The 21,692-nt window shown below is 36.3% G+C and overlaps 1 protein-coding gene across 1 annotated transcript in view; it reads left to right on the forward strand.

Moving 5' to 3' along the window:
- Window positions 1-517: 517 nt before the first annotated feature.
- Window positions 518-21,692, forward strand: part of CACNA1D (calcium channel, voltage-dependent, L type, alpha 1D subunit) — a gene marked incomplete at its 5' end in the record, with an annotated part of 122,245 nt that continues 101,070 nt past the window's right edge. The window contains 3 exons of the mRNA XM_010288426.1: window positions 518-670; window positions 1,645-1,841; window positions 14,951-15,054. Of these exons, the coding sequence (XP_010286728.1) occupies window positions 518-670; window positions 1,645-1,841; window positions 14,951-15,054 (454 nt within the window). The remainder of the gene's footprint in view (window positions 671-1,644; window positions 1,842-14,950; window positions 15,055-21,692) is intronic.

Genomic DNA, 21,692 nt, shown 5'->3' on the forward strand with positions numbered 1-21,692 from the left:
AGCACCTTCTCACAGAAGCCACCCCTGTAGCACTACCCTCTACCAAAGCCTTGCTGTGCAAACCCAATAGCCCAGGTAACTATATTCTATCTCTCCAGACCAAAAATACAGTTCTTCAATTGGCTGAGCGTACATTTTCTCGGGTCTTGCCACAAAGTCGTGCTTGTAGCACACAACTTTTTAAAGGTTGTATAAAATGGCCTAGAGCCACACTGACTACATGCCCTTTCTTTGTAAAAAACCACAAATTCTTGTGACACATTCTAAGCATTGAATTCTATGGCACAATCTTTATTAACAGAGAAAATAATTAGACTTTGTGTCAAAGTCTTAGATTCTTATGAAGTATTTCATGTTGCAGGAACATTTAGTGGCTCTAAGCAGTAGAAATTTTTAAAAAATTGATTCACTCTGCATGCCTGTATCATTAATTTCAAATAATGTGTAATTATAGAAAATTTGGTAAGGCAAGACGTAGAAGTCTGGTTCATATCTTGTATCCTCTTTTTTCTTTTAGGTTTACAAGTTGTCCTGAACTCAATTATAAAAGCCATGGTCCCCCTCCTCCATATTGCCCTTTTGGTATTGTTTGTAATCATAATCTATGCTATTATAGGATTGGAACTTTTTATTGGAAAAATGCACAAATCTTGTTTTCTTATTGATTCAGGTAAGTCATGAAACTGTTGACTAAAACAAGGGGTAAATTCTGTTTTCTTTCGGGTCTGTGGGTTTTCATTTTGAAATAGAACAGGGACCAAAAGCACTAAAACTGTTTTAGCCCCTGTTTTCACTGTGGTTCGTAATTTTAGGAAGAGTGCATTAAACTTCAACAACAACGCAAACTAGTTAGAGACTAGAACATGCTCTGAATAGGTTTTCATTTCTGAAGTGGGTAACTGAAATGTCAGTAGTGAAAATAGTAGGAGTCACTATCCACAAGGGACAACTCAATGTTTTTTTTTTTTCTCATCTCTGGTTACTGAAGAGGTAGCTAGTCTTGTTCCAAGGAGGGTGTACTTTCCTGAGTTCACAATCTGGAAGCATCTCTCCTTCAGGATTGTGGCAGTGTGGTAAGAAGTACAGTTCTGATATGAGTAATGAAATGAAACAGTGTTCCTCTGTCCAGGTGAAATGATGACATGGAAATGTTTGTTATGGGAGACTTTTGAAGGGGTGAAACATCATGAGGGAATATCTGATGGCTAAGGGTATATTTCTGTTTGTTAAGTAGTGAAGTAGACTATGGGAAGGAATTAGCCCAAACCTGCTTCCTTGGTGGTCCATATGTTACTATGAAGTGGCATGATGTGAAGAAACAGCAATGAAGGGGAAAGAAAATTAGCATGGGGAGATTCTAAAAAGACATGTTTGTATTATTACATGCTTCTTTCAACTGCTTAATCACTTAATCACTCAAGTTTTTTTATACATTCAGTTTTGATTAGCCTATTTTAAGGCTGTAAGGCCCAGATGTGAGAGACTCTAAGAGCTCCCAAAGTCCCACAGGTTGCCTTTCCCAGCATTTCTCGGGTTGATATCTGGGTTGACCTTTGAACAGGGTTCATATTCCTTCGTGCAAAGAGTTAACTCACAAAAATTTGAGAACTGAAAGTTCTGATTTTTTTTTTGGTCAATTTTCAGATATACTAGTTGAAGAAGATCCAGCACCTTGTGCGTTCTCAGGGAATGGACGTCAGTGTGTCATGAATGGCACTGAATGTAAGGGTGGATGGGTTGGACCAAATGGAGGCATAACCAACTTCGATAATTTTGCATTTGCGATGTTGACTGTGTTCCAGTGTATAACCATGGAAGGATGGACTGATGTATTATACTGGGTAAGTTCATAAATTACTGAGCTTTGTTTACTTTTAAACAAGCTTCAACATTAAAGTGAGAAATAAGCGGTGTTTTACAACACCGTCAGAGGGAAGTCTCAGTGAGTTTTGCAGGAGATGAGCTCAACTGGATACTTTTTCCCCCTTACAGCATCTTATTGGACTCGTCAGGATAAAAAGACATTTTTAGAAACAAATTTATTCATTGCTTATTAGAGAGTTTTTTTGCCTATTCCATTTGTATAAATGTAATGTTAAATTTATGTCCTTTGGACTAGCATTTTTTCGTGCAAGCCTACAGTTTTTAAGTCTGTCTTTTCTGATTAAGCTTAAGAACTCTCTTTTTGCAGTATTTCTGTAAAACATTTCAGAATATTAACAGAAATTAGAACAAGGCAAGCTCTCAACTGTCACTGCTTGCCATGGGGACTGCAAGCCATTTGTTAACCATTCAGAAACAACAAATGACAAGAGCTGTGAGCCTGGCATTGTCTGTAGAAGCAGCAAAAGGTACCCAGAAGCCTAACTGTGTAAGTCCCCACCTTTAAATGCTACTCTAGCATTGTGGAACCTCCACAATCTTACAACATAGCCGGGCGCAGACTGGGAAGCTGAAGATATAGTTAGTCCTGATTTTAAAAATGAGAGTAGAGGAAAAAGAACACACAGATTTTTTTTAAAGGACTAGGGTCACATAAATATACAGGTAGACGTTTCTTTGCCTAACCCCATTCTAAATCTAAGAACAACACATTCTTTTGTGAATCTTTAAGCACTTAAAAATCTGATGTGAGTGATTTGTCCAAGGTCATTCAATAAGTATGTGACAGAACCCACCTACCCTAGATGCTGAAAATGAATGAGAATATTCTGTACTACTTGGTACTCGGCAGTAAGTCTTTGCAGCAATTAGGACCTTATAACAAATATAATTCTAATAATTCAAATACTGGAAAATATTTATGGGAGAAGAAAACTGATTACTAGTAAGGATCACTATTAGTAAGCTGTTAAAAATGGATGAGTTATCTCAAGACATACCGTACTGGAACTGTACTCTAGGTTATGTTGCTCACAGCAGCTCACGTTTTGAACTTCTTTAAGTTTTTCTGGCCAAGTGGGACTATTTACTAATAGCACATTTGTTGTGGAGTGTTGGATGCAATTAATGTAGTATTACCTAGTGAATGAACACTTAATTTTCTGTGGTCATTTGTTGCAAATCAAGGTGAAATATGCGGTTGCTAAAAAATAGAATACTAGAGTAGTCTTAGATAAAATCTGTGACACTAGAATATAGAATATGGAGATGTTTTTAAGATAATGTTACTGTTAAACATAATGAAGATGGTAAACTGGCATTCTTTTAGAACTGAAAGACAAAAAAAAAAGTTTGGCAAAATATGAATCTCTGCTTCCACTTCCTGTTATCAGAGATACAAAATTGCCTATAAACATGCAAAACTTCAATACTAGAGAGTCTAAAAGTCTAATGCATAGCTACATATAGGCTGAAGTATTGTTTCTCATAGTATAGGTTTATCAATTCTTTGGGTTTTGCTCTCCAGCTCGTCCTAATTTTCTCAAGGAGACCGTGTGAATGTAGAATTAGTATATGCTTTATATGATTTGCGTTCATGATCATGACACTTCGGTTCATTCCTCCTGAAAGAAAAGGGGAGTTTTGCCATGATTCTATAGAAAAAATTACATGCTTAATATCTCTCAAGGCAAAAGTATGCCCACGTTTCAGTACCTGAGAATTCTTCCGTCACCTTTTTTTTTTTGAAAAAAATGAATGTAAAAACTTTGGGGAGTTACTGTTTTTAGAATATGATTGTTACAAAAGAGAGAGAAATAACTTAAACTGAGTGGCTCAGTATTAAACATTTTTCCCCTAAGAATTAAAGAGTTAATTAATCTGATGCATCTTAAGGAATCTTTGTGGAGTCTCCATTGACAGCACAAAAAAATAAAACCAAAGGATGCTAAATATTGTCGTGATCGGATAAAATGCAATAGGCGTAAGAAAATGAAAAATTGAAAAAAGTCAAAACTGCACACATGAGTTACTTTATTTCTCTATGAGTTCCCAATGTGGAAGATATATGCAGGTACACAGATGTCAGTTTTCATTTTATTACAAATGATACTGGGATTATTAGACAGAGCAGCAAATATTTATTGACCTAGTGAAATATAATCAAAGTCAGATATTCAAGTGGCTTTGGAATCTGTCTTAACTGATGTTTATATAATTAAATTAGAGATCTGGATTCTTTCTATCTGTAGACCAACAAATTGCCCATCGTCAAGCTGAAATTATTTGCTGAGGACAAGAGAAATGGCAGTTTATATGTTTTAATTCTACCCCTCGATTAAGTTAAGGTAGATTTAGCTATTGCTAGCTAAATTTGGAAAAGATTTTGTTTTAATTGCAAATTGTGAAAACATGAGCGGTATACCAGATAGTAATAAAAACATCCAAAGAATCTAAGGAAACCATTTTAGCAAGAGGTGCATGGATTTTGTGGGTTGCGTTTTACTTAGAAATCTGTTGATGATACAAAACCTGAATGAGTTTTGTATAAAACATAAATAAAAGCAAACCCCCAAATATTAGAATCTGCACAAAATTCTGATTTTCATTTGGTCACTGGGTGAACAGTAAAATTAACTATGTAGGCTTATCTCTCTAGCAGGTGTAATCTGAGTGGGTAAAATATGTGCAATATTTTACATCATGTTATGTGGCATTTTGTTAGCAAGAATGACAGCTGAAAATGACAGCTTCCAGTAACACTCACTAGCACAGCTCATTATCACCTGGTTAATAACAGTAACCTTGGCTTAAAAATTCTCCAAGCATCAATAATGATTTTTCTCTTATGCATATCTGTTATAGATTGAGGACTTGATCCTGCTACTGCTAGGCACCCTTCAGACCCTGGTGGCTCATATGGACATCCTGCTGCTCACCAGATTCCCATATGTCCTATTATTTTTTAGAGTGTCTTCATCTGGCTGCTTTTCTCTCTAACTTACGTGTAATTCACTGGATAGTGTGTATTACATGTTTCATCCACAAAAAACGTGACTCCTTAGTGCTAAATGTTAGACTTAACCATAGAGGTTAAGGGCTAGTGTCCTTGTTTTCACCAGCCAGTGCAGCATATGTGTTCCCAAATTGTGTAATATACAGATGTGCAGCCACAGACACAGTGGACACAATAAAAACAGTCTTCTCCATTTATCAGGACTGTGTTTATTCCTGGTCTCAGCCCATTCTGTTTGCTCTGTAGCCCTAGCTGAGGGCTTATGCTCTTAGTTTTGGATCGCAGTGCAGTCCTTGTTATTGGCAAAGTGGCAGCCTTTGTGTGCCCAAGTTTTTAATGCTCTGGCTCACATTCGAAAGCTGAAAGCATAGTATTCTTTGCCTCATTTTCAGCTTATGCTAGCAAGCACTCTCAAGTTACAAAATCTGAGTTTGCATTTGCATATCTGGCTCTAGATTTTTTCCGTGTCTTTCAAACATCTAGATTTATAGTCTATTAATGACAAACACGTATTTTGTAAATTGCTTTTTATTTTTAGCTATTTCACTTGATACCTGGGAACACATAATGAGCGACGGTACTTGCCAGTAAAATCCCCAATGTTCACAAGTACCAGAATTATTACTTTTAATTCTTGTTTTCATCACAGTGAAGTTATCTTGAGTTACTACACTTGAATAATCTACACTGACACTACTGTAACTTGAATGAGAGGTGGGCAGGGCCATCTCTCTGTGAAACAAAACTGCTGTGTGATGGGTTGCCAGAACAGTTGATTCAATGACGGAGCAACTGTATTAGTGGCTACTGAATTTTCCTTACTCAATTTTATGGACAGACATTGCATTACTAGCACAAATATTAACAGTGCCTCAGTTCTCTGATGCCTAGCTAGTACTATTCAGATTCATTTTGACGATTTTTGAGATTGAGACACTTGAGCTGGTATTGCTGAATGATGGTACATTGATGTCTTATATCGTTTTGCCTATTAATACACCTAGTGATATGTTAACAAGATACTGTCTGAAGGATTCATGTTTAAAATGCACAATTCATTCCTCAAAAAGTCTAAAAAATCTAAAATATATCTAAAACTTGCATAAAGTTTAAGGAAAGGCACGTCAGGTTTTTTAATATACCCTTTACTAATATGTCAACTTCTTAAAACTCTGTCCTTTACTACTGTCTAATAGTAACATGTTATCATCAAAGAAACACTTAATTCATAATTCCTCTGCTTCTATAACAAAAAGTGTGCACTTAGAAATCTGTTTCTTGCTTTAGAAATTGATATGCCCAGTATACTCATTGAAGAACTCATTAGAACACTTGAAGAAAATCAGTCATTTCTGTAACACAGTCTGTTTAGGCTGCACTGCACTTTTGTGTATGTGAGTATGCAAGTGTCTACACAGGCACTGCATTAATGTTATTGGAAGTAACATCAAGATAGAAAAGACTGTATCAATATTTCTTTGAGTGTATTTCCAGAACCAAGTACGAGAGCTGTGGCTTCCTCACTAGCTTTCCAGTAGTACAAGACAGCTTGCTTTACTGTGCATAAACGAAAAGGTAGAAAATCATTATATGTTTTTTTTCCTAACTGGATGAGAATTTGAAAGAATGATTATAACTCCCACAAAACCTATGCTTGGAAAAGAAAAATAATTACAATAATAAAACAAAAAAGTCTACTGACTTTTTTCAGAACGTCAATCAGATGATCAGGAACTCAGACAATCTTCTAATCATGTAACTTTTTAGAATGCTCCTAGCTCAAGAATCTTAAAGGACACCCTACTCAGAAATGTTTTAAGGGGGTATAATGTACTTGAAACCAGCTGATGTGCAGCCAAAAATTCTTCCTAAACACAAGCAAATATTTTGCAAATATATCTCACAAGAAAACCCCTTGGCTCAGGCACAAAATTTATTATTAGTTCATAAACAAAAAGTTACAAAGTACAGTTGAAATATTATCAAAACTGTCATCAGAGTGCTGAACAGGAATGTCTGAAAAATCTTTCAAAAAATGTGACCAACAGTCAGATAGGCAATAATACTGTGAAACTTTGAACTGAATGATTTAATAAACCAATGGGAAACTACTCTGCCTGACTTAAGCCATATTAGTCATGTTACAGCTGCAGAAATGGAAGGCATGTTATAGCATCCAAACAGTACGTGTCAGCAATGAATTTCAGCTTACAGTCAGAGAAGTCAAAGGATCCTTGACAGCTTTTTTCCTTTTGTAAATCAGCTGCAAATATTCAGCAAACATTCTTAAAATTGTGAGGGAATATGCTAGAAAAATCTTCGAAAACACTTATTTCTGCCTTTGTTATGTATGAAAGATAGCCTAATGCTATTCTCTTAGCATCACTCAACACCCCTCACGGGTCATCTAAGGAAGTCTCTTTAGTGGAAGAAGGCAGCTCATCCCCAAAGGCATTGATGTGCTGTATGCACAGTGCACCCAGGCTTTGATGACTACATAGCCAGAAATTTATATCCAGCTGGAGAAAGAGTGATAGAAATTTTGGATGTCATTATTAAGATACTGCATAAAGCCAGGAACTGCAGGCAGGATTTTTTGAATTTGTGTGTTAATTACTTGAATCCAATTTCATGTTAAAATCTAGCTTAACCCCATCACCTCTCAGGTAATGATTTGGACTAATTACTTTTTTATATCCTCTAGATACAAAAAGGTCTGAATCAACCTATTTTAGACTGCAAAGAGACAAGACTTAAATTGCCAATAAATTAGAAACCTCAGAAAGACAGAATGATCAAATTCAGACATGCAAGCAGAGCTACCATGCCAAGGAATAGACATATTAAAAGTTTGAATTAGCTTTGAATGGGATGATCATATAATACATTTTTTTTCAAATGAGCATCTTAACACAAAGAACCCACCTGAGGATGATTTTAAACTCACGGGGAAATACCTTTCCCGTGAACTGAACTTAACTTACTTTGACAAGATATCTAGTGTCTTAGTCTTAACCGACTGCTGACCTGTATTGCAGTCAAAACACGGAACTAATTTCTTGTCATAGATCATTGCAAACACTCAAAAGAACATACTATTTCTTCCCAGAAAGTTTAAATAAAATTGATAGAAACTGGATTAGATGTAGGCTAGACTTTAGGTAGTGCTAACGCCACTAGTTCTTCCCAAAACTTTGCCACAAACTATCCTTTTAAAACCATCCTAGTTCCCAGACTGTCTGAGGATAACAGTTTAGTAGATACATTCAGATCTACCTTGAGTATTGGCGTTTTGTTCGTTATTTCTACATAAACTAAGGTAACAATTTTACATCATCGATCCAAATAGTATGTGCTATTATGCTTGCATTTTTTTTATATCCAGCATATGGGAAATACTAAATACATCCAATTAATATATAATATTGTATGGAACATATATAGGTGACATAGCAGATACATACTAAATACCTTTTTTCTTTTTGTATAGCCAAAGTGCATACTATTATTTTAATACATTGTCGCTAAATATGTAAAAATAAACACACTGTTCATCACAGTAATTAATTTCAATAGTTTTTTTGAGCCCTTAGATTTAATAAACCAAATCAGTACATAGGTTTTATAAATTTATATGAAATTAGTTTGGGCAATATAGATAAATAGGTAGGAGTACTAACAGACTGTTAATCCTAAATTAACATACTGCAACCAATGAAGGAATCAAACAATTCCATGTTGTTATACCTGGAATATAGTGTTTGTTAAACCTGGTAGAGTCCTCCCACAGTCCAATAGAAAAACCTTCTCTGGGTTACCGCTTTGTAGAGGCAGTAGTCTTCATTTTGTTATGCTGGTGTCCATCTGCAGATTCAACCTGCGAGAGCTGAAAATTATAAGTAATCAGCTTTGAAGAATGAGTGCTTTATGTGACTACATAAATAATACATTTCATTTGCTAACAGTGGATAAAAAGAACGCAAGGTGGAAATTGAGGTCTGTTCAGATAGACCACATCAAATTAATAAAACTGAAGCAGTGTCTTACGAGTTGAGGTTTAACTTGAGACGGTCACTTATATGTGTCCTATGTGCAACTTTCTAGCACGGTTTACGTACAGAAGGTGGGAGAAATTCAGAGATGATAAAGTAATTACAAGGTTCTCTCGGTACTGTAACAGTTTTTCACTTCTTCAAGGTGTAATGTTTCTCTTAGCCTACCTTAATGCCCAAGCCATGAAATTCTCATTTTCCAGTTGTTGCTGAGCTGAAATGCTTAACAAAGCTGTGGTCTCTTGAGTTCACATCCCACCAGTGTATCTGTCAGCTTGTTTCTGTGTCAGCTGTACAACAAAGTTGAGTCCGGCCAACCAGGAGAATGTCAGGGACATCTGTACTTTTAACTCCAGAACCCAGAGAAGATGGAAGATAAAATTACATGCTTTTACAAACCAGCCTGGAGGCTGCTATGCTTTCAAGCGCAGGCTGTTTTAAGTCAGCTTTAAGTTAATTCCACTTCAGCTTAAAATATCCCGGGACACAACCTTTGAAGCTAGAAGGCTTTGAATTGCTGTCTGGTATGCTCCAAAATGAGTAGCATAAATAGCCTGTGATTGGAGGTCATGTGAACCTACGTTGTATGCTTCAAAAAATGCAGGATTATCCCCGTTTCACAAAATACTGCATATCGAGGGTTTTTACACCCGTCAAGAGATTGAGTTTGTCAGTCCTGATAATTTTTAAGATGATTAGGTAGATTATAGGTAACAATAAATAAACACACCAGTTATGTGTCTATTGGAATGTTATAAAAGGAGGAAGGTAAAATTGAAAACTAAGGAAACTAAGAAACTTAAGAAATTAAGTGAGTTTGAAACATTGTGGAAAATATTTGAGAACAGGTTCATACATCAGTGTATTCTATCTGCAATAGTACAAACGCAGAACTAGTGTTGCTACTGCATTGCTTTATTATTCCCAGTTAGAGCTCATATTAATTGATATGTGCAAAGAGCTTGCAACAATTTTCAGTAAACCAATACCAGAAACACGAGAACTTGATCTGCATTCAACTGCATATGGGGCTTTTACTCACAATTATCACAGATAGGGATAAATGAGACATTTCAATGATTTCTAACTGATGTTTTAGATTGGAGTGTGCCATCTGCTGCTGTGTAATACTAATGGTTATACCTGCTGTAAATTTAGGTTTCCTCCCTGTTTCACTTCAGAATCTTGGTCTCTGATCATCTAAACTGCATTGTAACACTAGTTGACACCAGCTACAGCACAGCTAACAAGATAGTTCACATTAAATGCCAGATGAGGCAGTTTCAGACTGTACCAAGTTTGTCCTATCAGCTCAAGCTAATTCTTCAAGACTTTACCGACATATAGTCACAAACACGTACATGTTAGAGCCAAATATAAAACAAACAGTAATTATTCTCCACCAATTTAGCTTGCATAGAGTAGCTTGTGTCTCTATCTAGTAGCATCAACAAAAGGGACCTTGTGCAAGAATTTTTGAACTATTAGTTACTGTGCCACTTACAAAAGGGATAGGAAGAGCTTCAGGGTTCAGTTCAAAATTATTTTCGAAGCTGTTTAAACATACAAATCTAACTTAACATCTGTATGAAAGGAGTGAAAATGACAGTGTAGCCAAAACTGGAGAATAAGCATTTTTTAAACACTTAGCTGAGCAGTATGTATCTACTGTTATAGTGAAACAGAGTTAAACGATATAAAAAATACTTTGTCCTTTGTATCATCCATCATCTCATCTGTCCTCTGGTTGATGTGATGGACAAACTAATTAGAACTGAAATCCAAACAGTAAGACTGAATCTGGAAAAAGGCACAAAGAAGGGGAAGAAGGGTACTACTTGGGGGTGCCTTTGCAATAGGTGTTATGGATGCTAAAAGCTTAATGGGCTCAAAAAGAGATGGGACAAGTCCGTTGAGAGCCATAAAATATGACACCTCCTTGGGTATAGTACATCCCTGAGCCACAGAGGGTGGGAGTCTTGTAACACTTCTTGCTGAGGATTTGAGATATCTCCTAGATTTCCTGCTGTTTCCTGCTAACAGGAACCAATATGTTTAGCATAATTAAGGGGCTTGTATTGTTTATGTTTCTTGTTTGCAACTTCCAATGCATCTGGAGTTTGTGTCTTCATAACTCCTTATTCTGAACTTTGGGTGAGAAGTCAGTATTAATCCTTTCAACTGAAAATACATTGTTTCTGAGGATGGAGATTTTCCTGTGCTCATATATTAACCAAGTTCTGCCTAAATTTTTAATCAGAAGGCAAATTGACTCCTTTAGTCTTTCTTCAATTGAAAGTTATGGAAAATGCCACTTGACATGCATGAAATAAGCAGCAAAGTTTTCCGAAAGGAAAGGACTTCTTTTTATACTTTCATCTCTGGTATTAATGCAATCAGAAATATTACTTCATGAATAGAAATTACAATGCGTTACTTGAGTAGAGTTTAATTGTCTCTAGAAATAAATGGTAAAAATCTTGAGTAGATGCAGTTTCAGGCTGTTGCTTTCAGGAATTCAGTCTTAGATTAGTGCCAAGGTGTTCTACTAGATTAAGGATGTCTGAGTTAGGAATGCTTTTGAAATAGTTCAGCATCTGCCCAAACATTTCTTCTAGCACTGGTTAGCTGCAGTTTCCAATTTTTACATCACAGAGCATTAGTCCCAGATTGATCAGCCTAAAACATTGGGCTTCAATTCAAACTACATAAATGAGAAGGAATTTTTTTCTTAGAGTACGCACTACAAAGTGAATGAAAGAAATGAAAATCACAGTTGCCTATGCTAACAGAGCCTTTATGACAGAGCATGGAAATTTCAGCTTTGCTTCTGGGTTGCTAAGTTAGCACAATGCCTGGCTTCTTGAATATGTTCTCTTTGTGAGCAAAAAGAGTGTATCAAGTTGGCTTGCAGTAATTCCCAGAGCTCTCTTTTTTCAAAGTAAAATTGCAAATATTAATCTTTTGGGTTTTTCAAAGATATTTATAGCAGTAAAATGTTGGCATCAACACCAGATGAATTTATGCCTTTGCTCCGAACTCTGGTGACTTGCAAACAACTCGTTTGCTAATGCTATAGTTCAGTTAGATGCAAAATGCATTCATATGTATTTGAAATTTAATCAAAATGTTCGCTCTTATCAGCTATTCATATTCATATCAGCTGTACCATATGAATCATTTCTATGAAGCAAACTAAATTCCAAAGTAATAAAATAATTATGAATATGCATTTTTTTTAAAAAAATTGAGTAAATTTTATTCCTAAACCTTAAGGCCAGATGCCTACAATTGAAAGAAGATGCAAAGGGTAACATACACTGGGGCAAAGCAGAAATTTAGTCTGGGCAATGGGCAATTCATCACTGGAAGTGTTCAAAAAACATGTAGACATGGCATTTTGGGACATGGTTTAGCGGGCATGGTGGTTTTGGGTTGATGGTTGGACTTGATGATCTTAAAGGTCTTTTCCAACCTTAATAATTCTGTGATTCTGTGAATTGGGATATTTTACTAAATATCTGAGTGTCTTCATTGTTAAGACTTCTCAAATGTAGGGGAGTTGCTCTGAGGGAATGGGCATGGATGATAAAAAAAAAATAATCAACCAACCAATAAAAACCCCGCAAAAACCCACAACAAATCTCCTTAGCATAGGCACCAGACATGCAAAGTATTGCCAGAAGTATTGCACAGGAGATGAAGTATAAGTAGGTCAGTATAATGGCAGCTTTATGAAAGACTTTATTTTCTGTATGAATAGGCTGTTGCAGAATTTGACTGTGAAAACTTGGTATCTATTAGAATTGAAGGTAATGATCCCAGCCTTTCTGCATGGCTACAACCCTTCTCCATTTTAATTTCTCCAAATACAGTTTACTGAAATTAAAATGTTAAAATACAAATCAAATACGTATTTTGCAGTTTTCTTTTTTCCCTCTAGCAAGTCTAAGTAATTTTAAGTTAGCTTTCAGTACTACCATTCAATTACTAAAGCATTTTAAAAGATGATACACAGAGATTGTTTTAAAGGATGCATGAAGATGTGTAAAATAATCTTCTTTGGCTACTTAGGAAGTTTGTTTTCTTTAGTATAAAGTAGCATTATGACAGATCACCATTGAAGAAAAGTGCCTATGGGCCTTAACCTGCAAAGACTTAATGCGTGTCCTTCTATCTAACCACCCATAGGGCCACCTTGCAGAAACTGAGATTATGATACCTTTTTAAAAGATAGAGGAAAAAATGAGTAGTACAGTTTGTAGAACATCTGTTCTCATATTTAATATGTCTATTCCAACAGACATGTTAAGGACAGGAGTCAAACTTGATTAGCAATAGAGTTCAAAGCCTAATCACAAATTTCAGATACAACAAACACAACAGCATTCACAGAAGAGGAAAAGGTTTGCCCAAAGATTGTTCTACAATACCACATCCAGTCTCCAATGCTCATGCAATTTTTGTCTGCTGAATTTTCGTGGCTATAAAACATCTTAAAAAGAATCTTAAGCAAATCTGTCAGTATAAACAAAAAAGCCAGAACAATTCCTTTCCTACAAGAGACATTTGCAAGAAGTTCCAAGTCAGAATTATTTTTATAATTTATCAAAATGTCTTTTTCCACCTGAATGCTACACACACAAACAATTTTCCTGTGTTTTAAAACATCTGTTTTTCTGAATAGGCCTTCTTAGATTTCCATGGGTATGTTTCTTCAGTCCATCTTCTGATAGGTATAACAAGCTTGCTAAGAATAGACAGTGGAAACAGTCTTTATGGAAAAGCTCTTGTGAGTCTATAAAGAGTTATTTAAAGTTCAGTTACTTCAACCTTAATTAAAAAAAAAAAAAAAATCAGTAACAACTTTTTAAACTTCCTTTAACCTTGACCTTGATATAATTTTAACTTAAAATATCTGACTGCATCCAACTGTTGTATTTCAGGAAAAAATATTGACATTCCATGCTACAGAAAAAATAATATTGCTTGAGCTGTTGAGATACATATTACTGTTTCTTTTCTCAAAGGATCATTCATGTAGCTAGGATTCATATGAACTAAAAATCCTAATATTTTAATATGCTTTGGAAATATAATTTTAATTAGTGAGATTTGAAATTTAGTTCATGTTCTAGGTGTTAAAGAACAGAACTGTTACAGTGCTCCATTCATGTTTGATACTGTTTTTGATCTGAATGTTAGGGTCACTCACTATTTTGTTTTAGTGTATGTGTTAGAAATGCAAAGTGAATGTGGCCAGTGCCTTTATTCTGGTATTGTTGTTCTTTGAGTGCTGAAGGAATCTGTAGAATGCTATCTCACCTGAATGATTAAACTCTCTTTTTCTCTGATTCTTCATTGCAATTTCTATAGTGATCTACTCTATAAGATCATCTTATTTCTTGCAGATGAATGATGCTATGGGATTTGAATTGCCATGGGTGTATTTTGTCAGTCTCGTCATCTTTGGGTCATTTTTCGTACTAAATCTTGTTCTTGGTGTATTGAGCGGGTAAGCATACACCTTTTTCATCATGAAGGCAGAGTCCTGAATTCAGTTGCCATGAACACACAGGTTATCTTATACAGGTGAGACTTCAGTTGTGATGACATCTTTTAATAAACCTCTATTTTTCCTCCTCTAATTAAACAGAAACAGTTTTCTGTAGCTATCATATAAATAACATACAAATACAGAAATCAGAGTTTAGAAGTACCAGTATATATTCTTCATGTCCGTAGTTGTGGCAAAATTATAAAAAGGAGTAACAATTCCCCTGCACTTATTTAAATGTTATTTTAATTAATCTTCTAAGGCATCACATCTACACCATAATTGGGTAAGTAAAGAAATTAAACATTGATTTTTTTTTTTTTTTGAAGACCTGAATAAGCCATAAACTTTCAGTGTTGAAACCTACGTGATCTGGCAGCTGCAAAAAGGACTCTGCTGTTTAATGAATGACTGAATCATAACTTATTTCCTTACATTTTACAGGTAAATGATGCAATAGGATGTGAATGGCCATGGATCTATTTTGTTAGTCTTATCATCCTTGGCTCATTTTTCGTACTTAACCTGGTTCTTGGTGTACTTAGTGGGTAAGCAGTTGAGTTAACATTGTGTATGCTACTGCTACTTGTAAGATGGCTTCTGCATTTACTCAAGCTTCTCAGCAATGGCTTTTTTGCATGCATGTGAGATTCTTATGTCATCCTACCAGTGTTTGCTCTTTTGACTGAACTGTGTGATTCTAGTGCCTGTATCTGTCTAACATCACGTTCACCATGCTTGCCGAAAATATTCATTAGATGAGGCACTAATCTCCTTATTCTATACTATTCCAGCAGGGAGAAACATTATTTTGCACACAGAGGTGGGTGGTGCACCTGTAGAAATATTCTCCCCTATGGTTACAGACAGGTTATTGGCTTTGTTTTACTCAGGACCTTTTCTGAAAGCCCAACTTTTGCTTTTCTTCAAGCATCCATAAAGTAACTGAAACGTTGTTTCTGTTTAGCAGTCACATTGCAAAATATTTTTAATGGGTGCTTCAAGATCCGACTTACAAAAAGAGTGTGACTAGGTTAACTTGGCACAAGGTGTTTAGTGCTTCCTGGATTGCAGAGCTGTGTACTGCTGCGACCAGCTGCGCCAGCAAGCTGGTATATTTATCAATAATGAAGTATTGATCTAATAGACTTGTCAGTGGGAGCTTGTCACAGCTTTTTGCTGGTTTGTGTACTCCAGGCTCCGGCCAAGAACTAAAGTAGTGTCAGTTGTAGCTGTATAATGTGGTTTAAGACTTTATGTAGTTTATGGCAACAGTTTGCAAGGTTTTCTTCTTACAAAGCTGCCTCACTGAGGTTGCAGCTCCACTTCCTTTGCCATTTCCTGGTTTCTAGCACGCTTGAGCTTGGGAAACTCTGGTTTATGGTAAAGATATTTTCTGATAAACAAATAAAAGATCCTGCTAGCATTTGAATACTAAAAGAAAATTATTATCATTGTATGTATTAGCGTGTAGTTATACAACAAATGATACTGTTCTGGCAATCTTAGGCAAGCTGCGCCGTCTTCGTTAGCCAACAGAGAAATTTCTCTTGCGTAGAAGGCAGCCTGACGCCGTAGCTGATGGTGACATCAGACTGCTGGTGGTGTGCGCAGCCCTATTCGTGGCTTTGCAACATTCGATTTGAAAGCAATTATAATGCATTATTATATTCCTGGAAATGGGACAATCAAACAAAATTTCCAGTTGCTGATAAGATAACTATATTACAAGAGTGTTTTTATCTGATGAGTGGTTTTACGATGTGTTTTTTTAAAATCGTAAGGCATTTATCTGGGATAGATTACTGTTGCGCACAGGAAACTAGGCTAAGCATAGTTTTATCTTACTGTTAGAATCACTTTACAAAGCAGGTATTTGAAAGCAAAGTGATAGTGTTAAAAAAAAACGCATTGCTGATTTTTAGATTTAGTTCCATCCTTCCAAGACCTGCCCTGTAAAGTCTGATTTATACAGTCATATTGGCTTTGTTTTATTCAGGGACAAATGTGTAAATTGTTGCAAACCTAAGGGCCTCGCTTTGATCTCACAGCCACACTGGACGAACAAAATAACGAAGAGAAGGACAGATAGATGAGGGTAGTTGCCGTGTAGTTTATTTTTTCTTTTGATACTGTTACCTAATGTCGCTGCATGACTAGACTTCCCACTGAATTGGAGGATTGGGTTTTCACAGCTCCTTTCCCTGGCCCTTAAGAAGGTCATAAGCAGCAATTAGTTTTCTTCCTGTTGTGTGAAGGTGTCCTGTGGTAACAGTTAACTAAATATTCCCTTTTTCCCTTGCATGACTCAAGTTGTTATTGGTTTCAGATTTTTATATTTTTAAAAATCAGTTGTGGGGAAAATAATGCCAGAATTGGTGTTTTGTTGCACATGTTCATTGGGAGAGACCCTCACAGCAAAGCTTTACATTTGATTTAATACATTTAAAATGCTTTGAGGTTTGCAACATGGTGATACATGTGATATTTGTTGGAATATGGAGTTGTTCTTTAGCTGCTGTTACAATACAGGGGAAGACGTGTCCCCTTGTCCTTGGGTTCTATTCTGCAGATGAGAAAGGACCACTGATTTCTAGGTATTGCTTGATCCATAGAGCTCTAATGCTCTTCAGAACCCTTGCTAGCTTGCCTTTGGTTTTCAGTGAGCAGAAATGGCAGTGTCAAGTCTGATGTAAACTCTTCTTAAATTCATAAATTCATTCAATCCTAAACTTATTTTCTGCCATAGTGTCACCTAACTGCAATGTCACTTGAGTGCTGAGGGTGCTTGAAGAATTGTTTGAATTCATGTTTACCCTAAATACATGAAATTTCCTAACACTCCAGTTTTTTTGTTTCCTATGCTGAAGAAAATTATAGTAGTGAACTGAGATGTGATATTTATATTTCACAAATGATTGACGCTGAGAGCAGAAGAAGAAAGGGAAAGAATATTTCTAGAAGATACCTATCATACCAGACTAATGTTTGGTACATAGCTGAAGAAAATGTCCTGGCATACATATTTGAAACTCTGACAAGGGCCAGTGAGGAGTAATGTTAGACTGGTTTATTTTGATCTCTAAATGCTATTTGTATAAAAATGATAAATATTTTTCAGATATTTTCTCTTTAGACCTACCTGTCTAAATTTTATGGGTGAAAATGATGTACTAGTAAAATCCTATGGATGTGTTTGTATTCCATAGTAGAAAGCTAATATTTTTCTTTCTGAGCCAGCCATTGAATATGCAACACATGCATTCTTTGTTTCTTAGTTAACAGTTATTAGCTTTTATGTTTCATGCTCTTCAAACCACAGCATGAAACTTAGTTTATGATAAATCTACAAAGAAAGTTAAATTTTACTAAACCAATCAAACTTGAAGAATGCAAAAATTATGCCAAGTTACTTGAAAAGCATGGCTTTGCATACAGATTTTGGAAGTGGAATCTGAATGCCTAATGCACCTTTTCCGTATGGAAGTTGTTACTTCCTGTACTATCAAGTTATGCTGTGTACATTTAAATCTGTCTGCTGTTTTGATCTGTTTGCAGTTTAAAAATATTCATTCATCCTCTTTGCACTCCTTTGTTACTCTGTGACCATCTGCCCCTTTGTATTTCTGTAATGCCTCTTGTGCACTGCATGTTTAAGGTATTTAGATACTGTACAAATGGATGAGAATGATGATTTGGGAGATCTCTTGTTTTACATCTAGGCATTTCTAAAGGTGAGTATTTCCTGGTCATCCATGTCAGTTTGCCTGCTGAAGGTGACATTATTAAAAATAGAGTTATACTTTCAGTAGCAGATGTATAAATGGATAGAAATAATGTGTGTGTGTAATCTGCATGTGGTAAATGCCATGGGATTATTCAGATATCTTTTCATTTTCATTATCTTGGGCTGGTCTGCATTTTGCTTATTCACAGTACAAATTTAAAGCCGTATGTGTCTCCAAATAATTGTTTTAGCTTCTAAAAATGCAGGGTGATCATGATATGGTCACACTCTGTTTTGCTTGCTATTTCTTTTGAGCCAGTAGCAGGGGGTGGGTTCAGTCTGTAGGAGACACCAGAGCATCTTTTTTTCCTTTGTAAAAATTCCTCTGGTTATGATGCAAGGATTAGGCAGTGCATCTTTGGGGCAACTTCACACTTGATGGAATGGCACAGAAATTGCTGCTGAGGAGCTGCCCAGCAATTCTAGCTCTCTGAAGGGTGGTGGACTGCTTCAAGAGCCTGCTTTTACATGTAGCTTTGGTTACACACAGTGTGTGTAACAGCATAAACTGGACCTGTGTTCTCTGAAGTCGTGAAATGCTAGGCACAGAAATGGGAGCTGAGGACAGCTGTCCTTCCAAATATTCCAGGATAAAAGGCCAGAGGATATCATGACTATTGGTGCAAGAGACAGTGAGCTGAAATTAGAAAGTTAAGTTAGAAATTATAATATTAAGATTATTAGAAAGTTACACAAATAAAGCTTAAACCTTTAAAAAGTAAGGGAGTTGAGAGAGTCTCATCCACCTTGAAAGTACCTTTAAAAGTGTGTTGAAAGCTAAAATAAATATGCCAGTAATTCAGCATACATTAAACGATTTTACTATGACCAGAAAAATGAAAAAATTATAAAACTTTAGAACTTATTTATCAAGAGGCATGGCTTCTAATGATGCACAATAATCTAATCGTCAGGATAGCCCTTATCATTAGGGGATGGTTTCTACTGACGGCATTTTCTGCTCAAGGCATTAGTATTTCTTTGGTTAGCCATGGGAACAAATAAGGCCTTTCAAACACACTTTAATAAATCTCTGCAAGTTGAATTTATTCCCTTGCTAAAGGACACCAAACCATAAGCATAAGACATGTCCTTACATACATCCTCCTACATGCAAGTCTTGCAGGTTACTAAGAGACTGTTAATTTTTTCCATTTCTTTCCCACAGTATTATTTGCAATGTATGTACATAATGATTCTAAAAGCTAAGGGTACGTACTCATCCATGCTAATCTCACGGCAATATCTGTCAATGTCATATAAAATATGTTGGCACAGATAAGCTTATTCACCTAAGAACTGTTGTCTACAGTATATATGGAAAAAATTGTAGAAAAAGACATTTGAATAATGATGTACCAAATAGGAAACGACAGTGAACTGTCATCCACAGCCTTTCAGCAAAAGGGAAATGAACTAGTTTTGACAGTGTTCCTTTTCACAGCAGAGGGAAGGCTAAGTAAAAAAAAAAAAAAAGTTATGGATAAAAATTTAACTCCCTCGCATAGATAAACAGAATATACATTGAAAAAGGAGAGAGACTTCAGCTCTAGATCTCAGCAAGTTATGAGCCAGAGCAGGTTCTTTTGCTTGCTGTGTGGCTGGTAAAAGTAAAACTCAAACACAGATACAAAACAAGGAAATATTAGCCTTGACTGATCAATTGAATATACTAACAATAAATAATCAGCAAATACTTTGAGCCGTATAAAGCAGCTGCTGCTTCAGACAGAGACCACTAAAGTCAATGGGAGTGGTTCAGTAGTCTTGAATAAGAGCTTGAAGGGAATTATTTTATTTCGGTCCTATTTGAACTTAGCACACCAAGGCTTCTTAGGGATTAGTCCTATGAGATGCTTGCTGACGAGCTCCTGGCAGGTAACAAACCACATCAGTTTCAGACTGTCGTGACAGTGCACATCACGACGGTGGGGTGTATATACTCTGGGGTATGGTCCTACTCTCAGTACTGCCAGTTCTTCCTCTAGGAAATCCAGTGTGTCCTGAGCCAAACAGGCCTCTACTCAAGACAGACTAAACACATCTTAATATGCAGATACAATCAGTCTGAAACATCAGATCTCGATTTTGTTGCTCTATCAAATTGTTCCCTGTCTTGCTGTTCCCACAGATGATCCCATTTCATTCTTGTGCGCTCTGGCAAACTAATGCTATACAGGCCCTCTGCTACACAGAGATGGTGCAGGGGCCATTGAATATACATTTTGTTAATTGCTAATGAACTATATAGAAATAACTATGGGTAGGTAATACCAGTTTGCATTTCCACATCAAGAACCCAATGCTTCCTGTTCAATGACAGTCCTTGCTAGAATTTTTTTTTGTGCTGCAGAAATAATTCTAGAGTGTTCAACCTATGAGTTTTTTATTACTCCTAAAAGAAAGGATAACAATGATATATACAAATCTCCAGTAATTAAAAATGTGTTGTTACTTAACCTTTTTTATGTCTGTATACATCTGTTGCATATTACACCCAGCTGTGCACTGTTGTCCATGCTTATCTGTACAATTTAAGCAGTTTGAGTTCTCTAATTTGATTCTGCTGATTTGTTGGTTGGTATGGTTACCACTGTGTGAAACATCTTCTGTGAGTCTGGTGGCCAACACTGTACTCCTGTGTGTACATTTTTGTTATTATGTGACTGTTCCCTGTAAATAAATGAGTCTTAGGAAGTCTGGGCGACAGTTCTACATATAGCATTAGCATTAACACTTTCCACAAACCAGACCCTGTGTGCAGTAAGTTGATGAATTCTCTCACTGCGCCTGCAGTGACACAGAAGTGCAGTAATACGACCAGTGAAGAATTAGCGTCCTGGTTTATGCTTAGACATTGAAGGCAACTGTTTATTTCCTATCATTGATGCCTAGTGATGCACAGGAGATACAGCAACACTCACGTTGCTGCGCGAGGCCCCTTCTGAAAAGTGTCTAGCCTTTAGCATGGAAGAAGGTTCAGCTGATAGGAGGCCAGTATAGGTGTCTCCTTAGAGAATATCCATGAATTACGGAGACAAGGGAGAATACACCAGATACTCACATTTAAGCACATTGTTATTTTAGGATTTTTGGTTAATATGACCCTGCCTCAAATTAAGGTGTGAGAACCGGACAGCAGTAATTGAGTCCCAGTGGGTGCTTCCTGCTGCCACCTCCACCCTGTTGCATCAAGCCATTCCCAGCTGATGCATACCAGCAGGAGTTGTTTCACTCTGCTGAAGAAAGAAAAACCTGGCATGAAAATGATTGCCCCAGGCTATTGAAGCATGAACTGAAAACCTGCATTTTATATGCTTCTGCCTCAACAACTGTTGGTGATGATGGTGGTGTGCCTAAACAGAGAACTGAGGTCATCTTTCTGCAAGGAGACAAGGA

Source organism: Phaethon lepturus, unplaced genomic scaffold (assembly GCF_000687285.1).
Source record: "Phaethon lepturus isolate BGI_N335 unplaced genomic scaffold, ASM68728v1 scaffold11870, whole genome shotgun sequence".
Lineage (NCBI taxonomy): Eukaryota > Metazoa > Chordata > Aves > Phaethontiformes > Phaethontidae > Phaethon > Phaethon lepturus.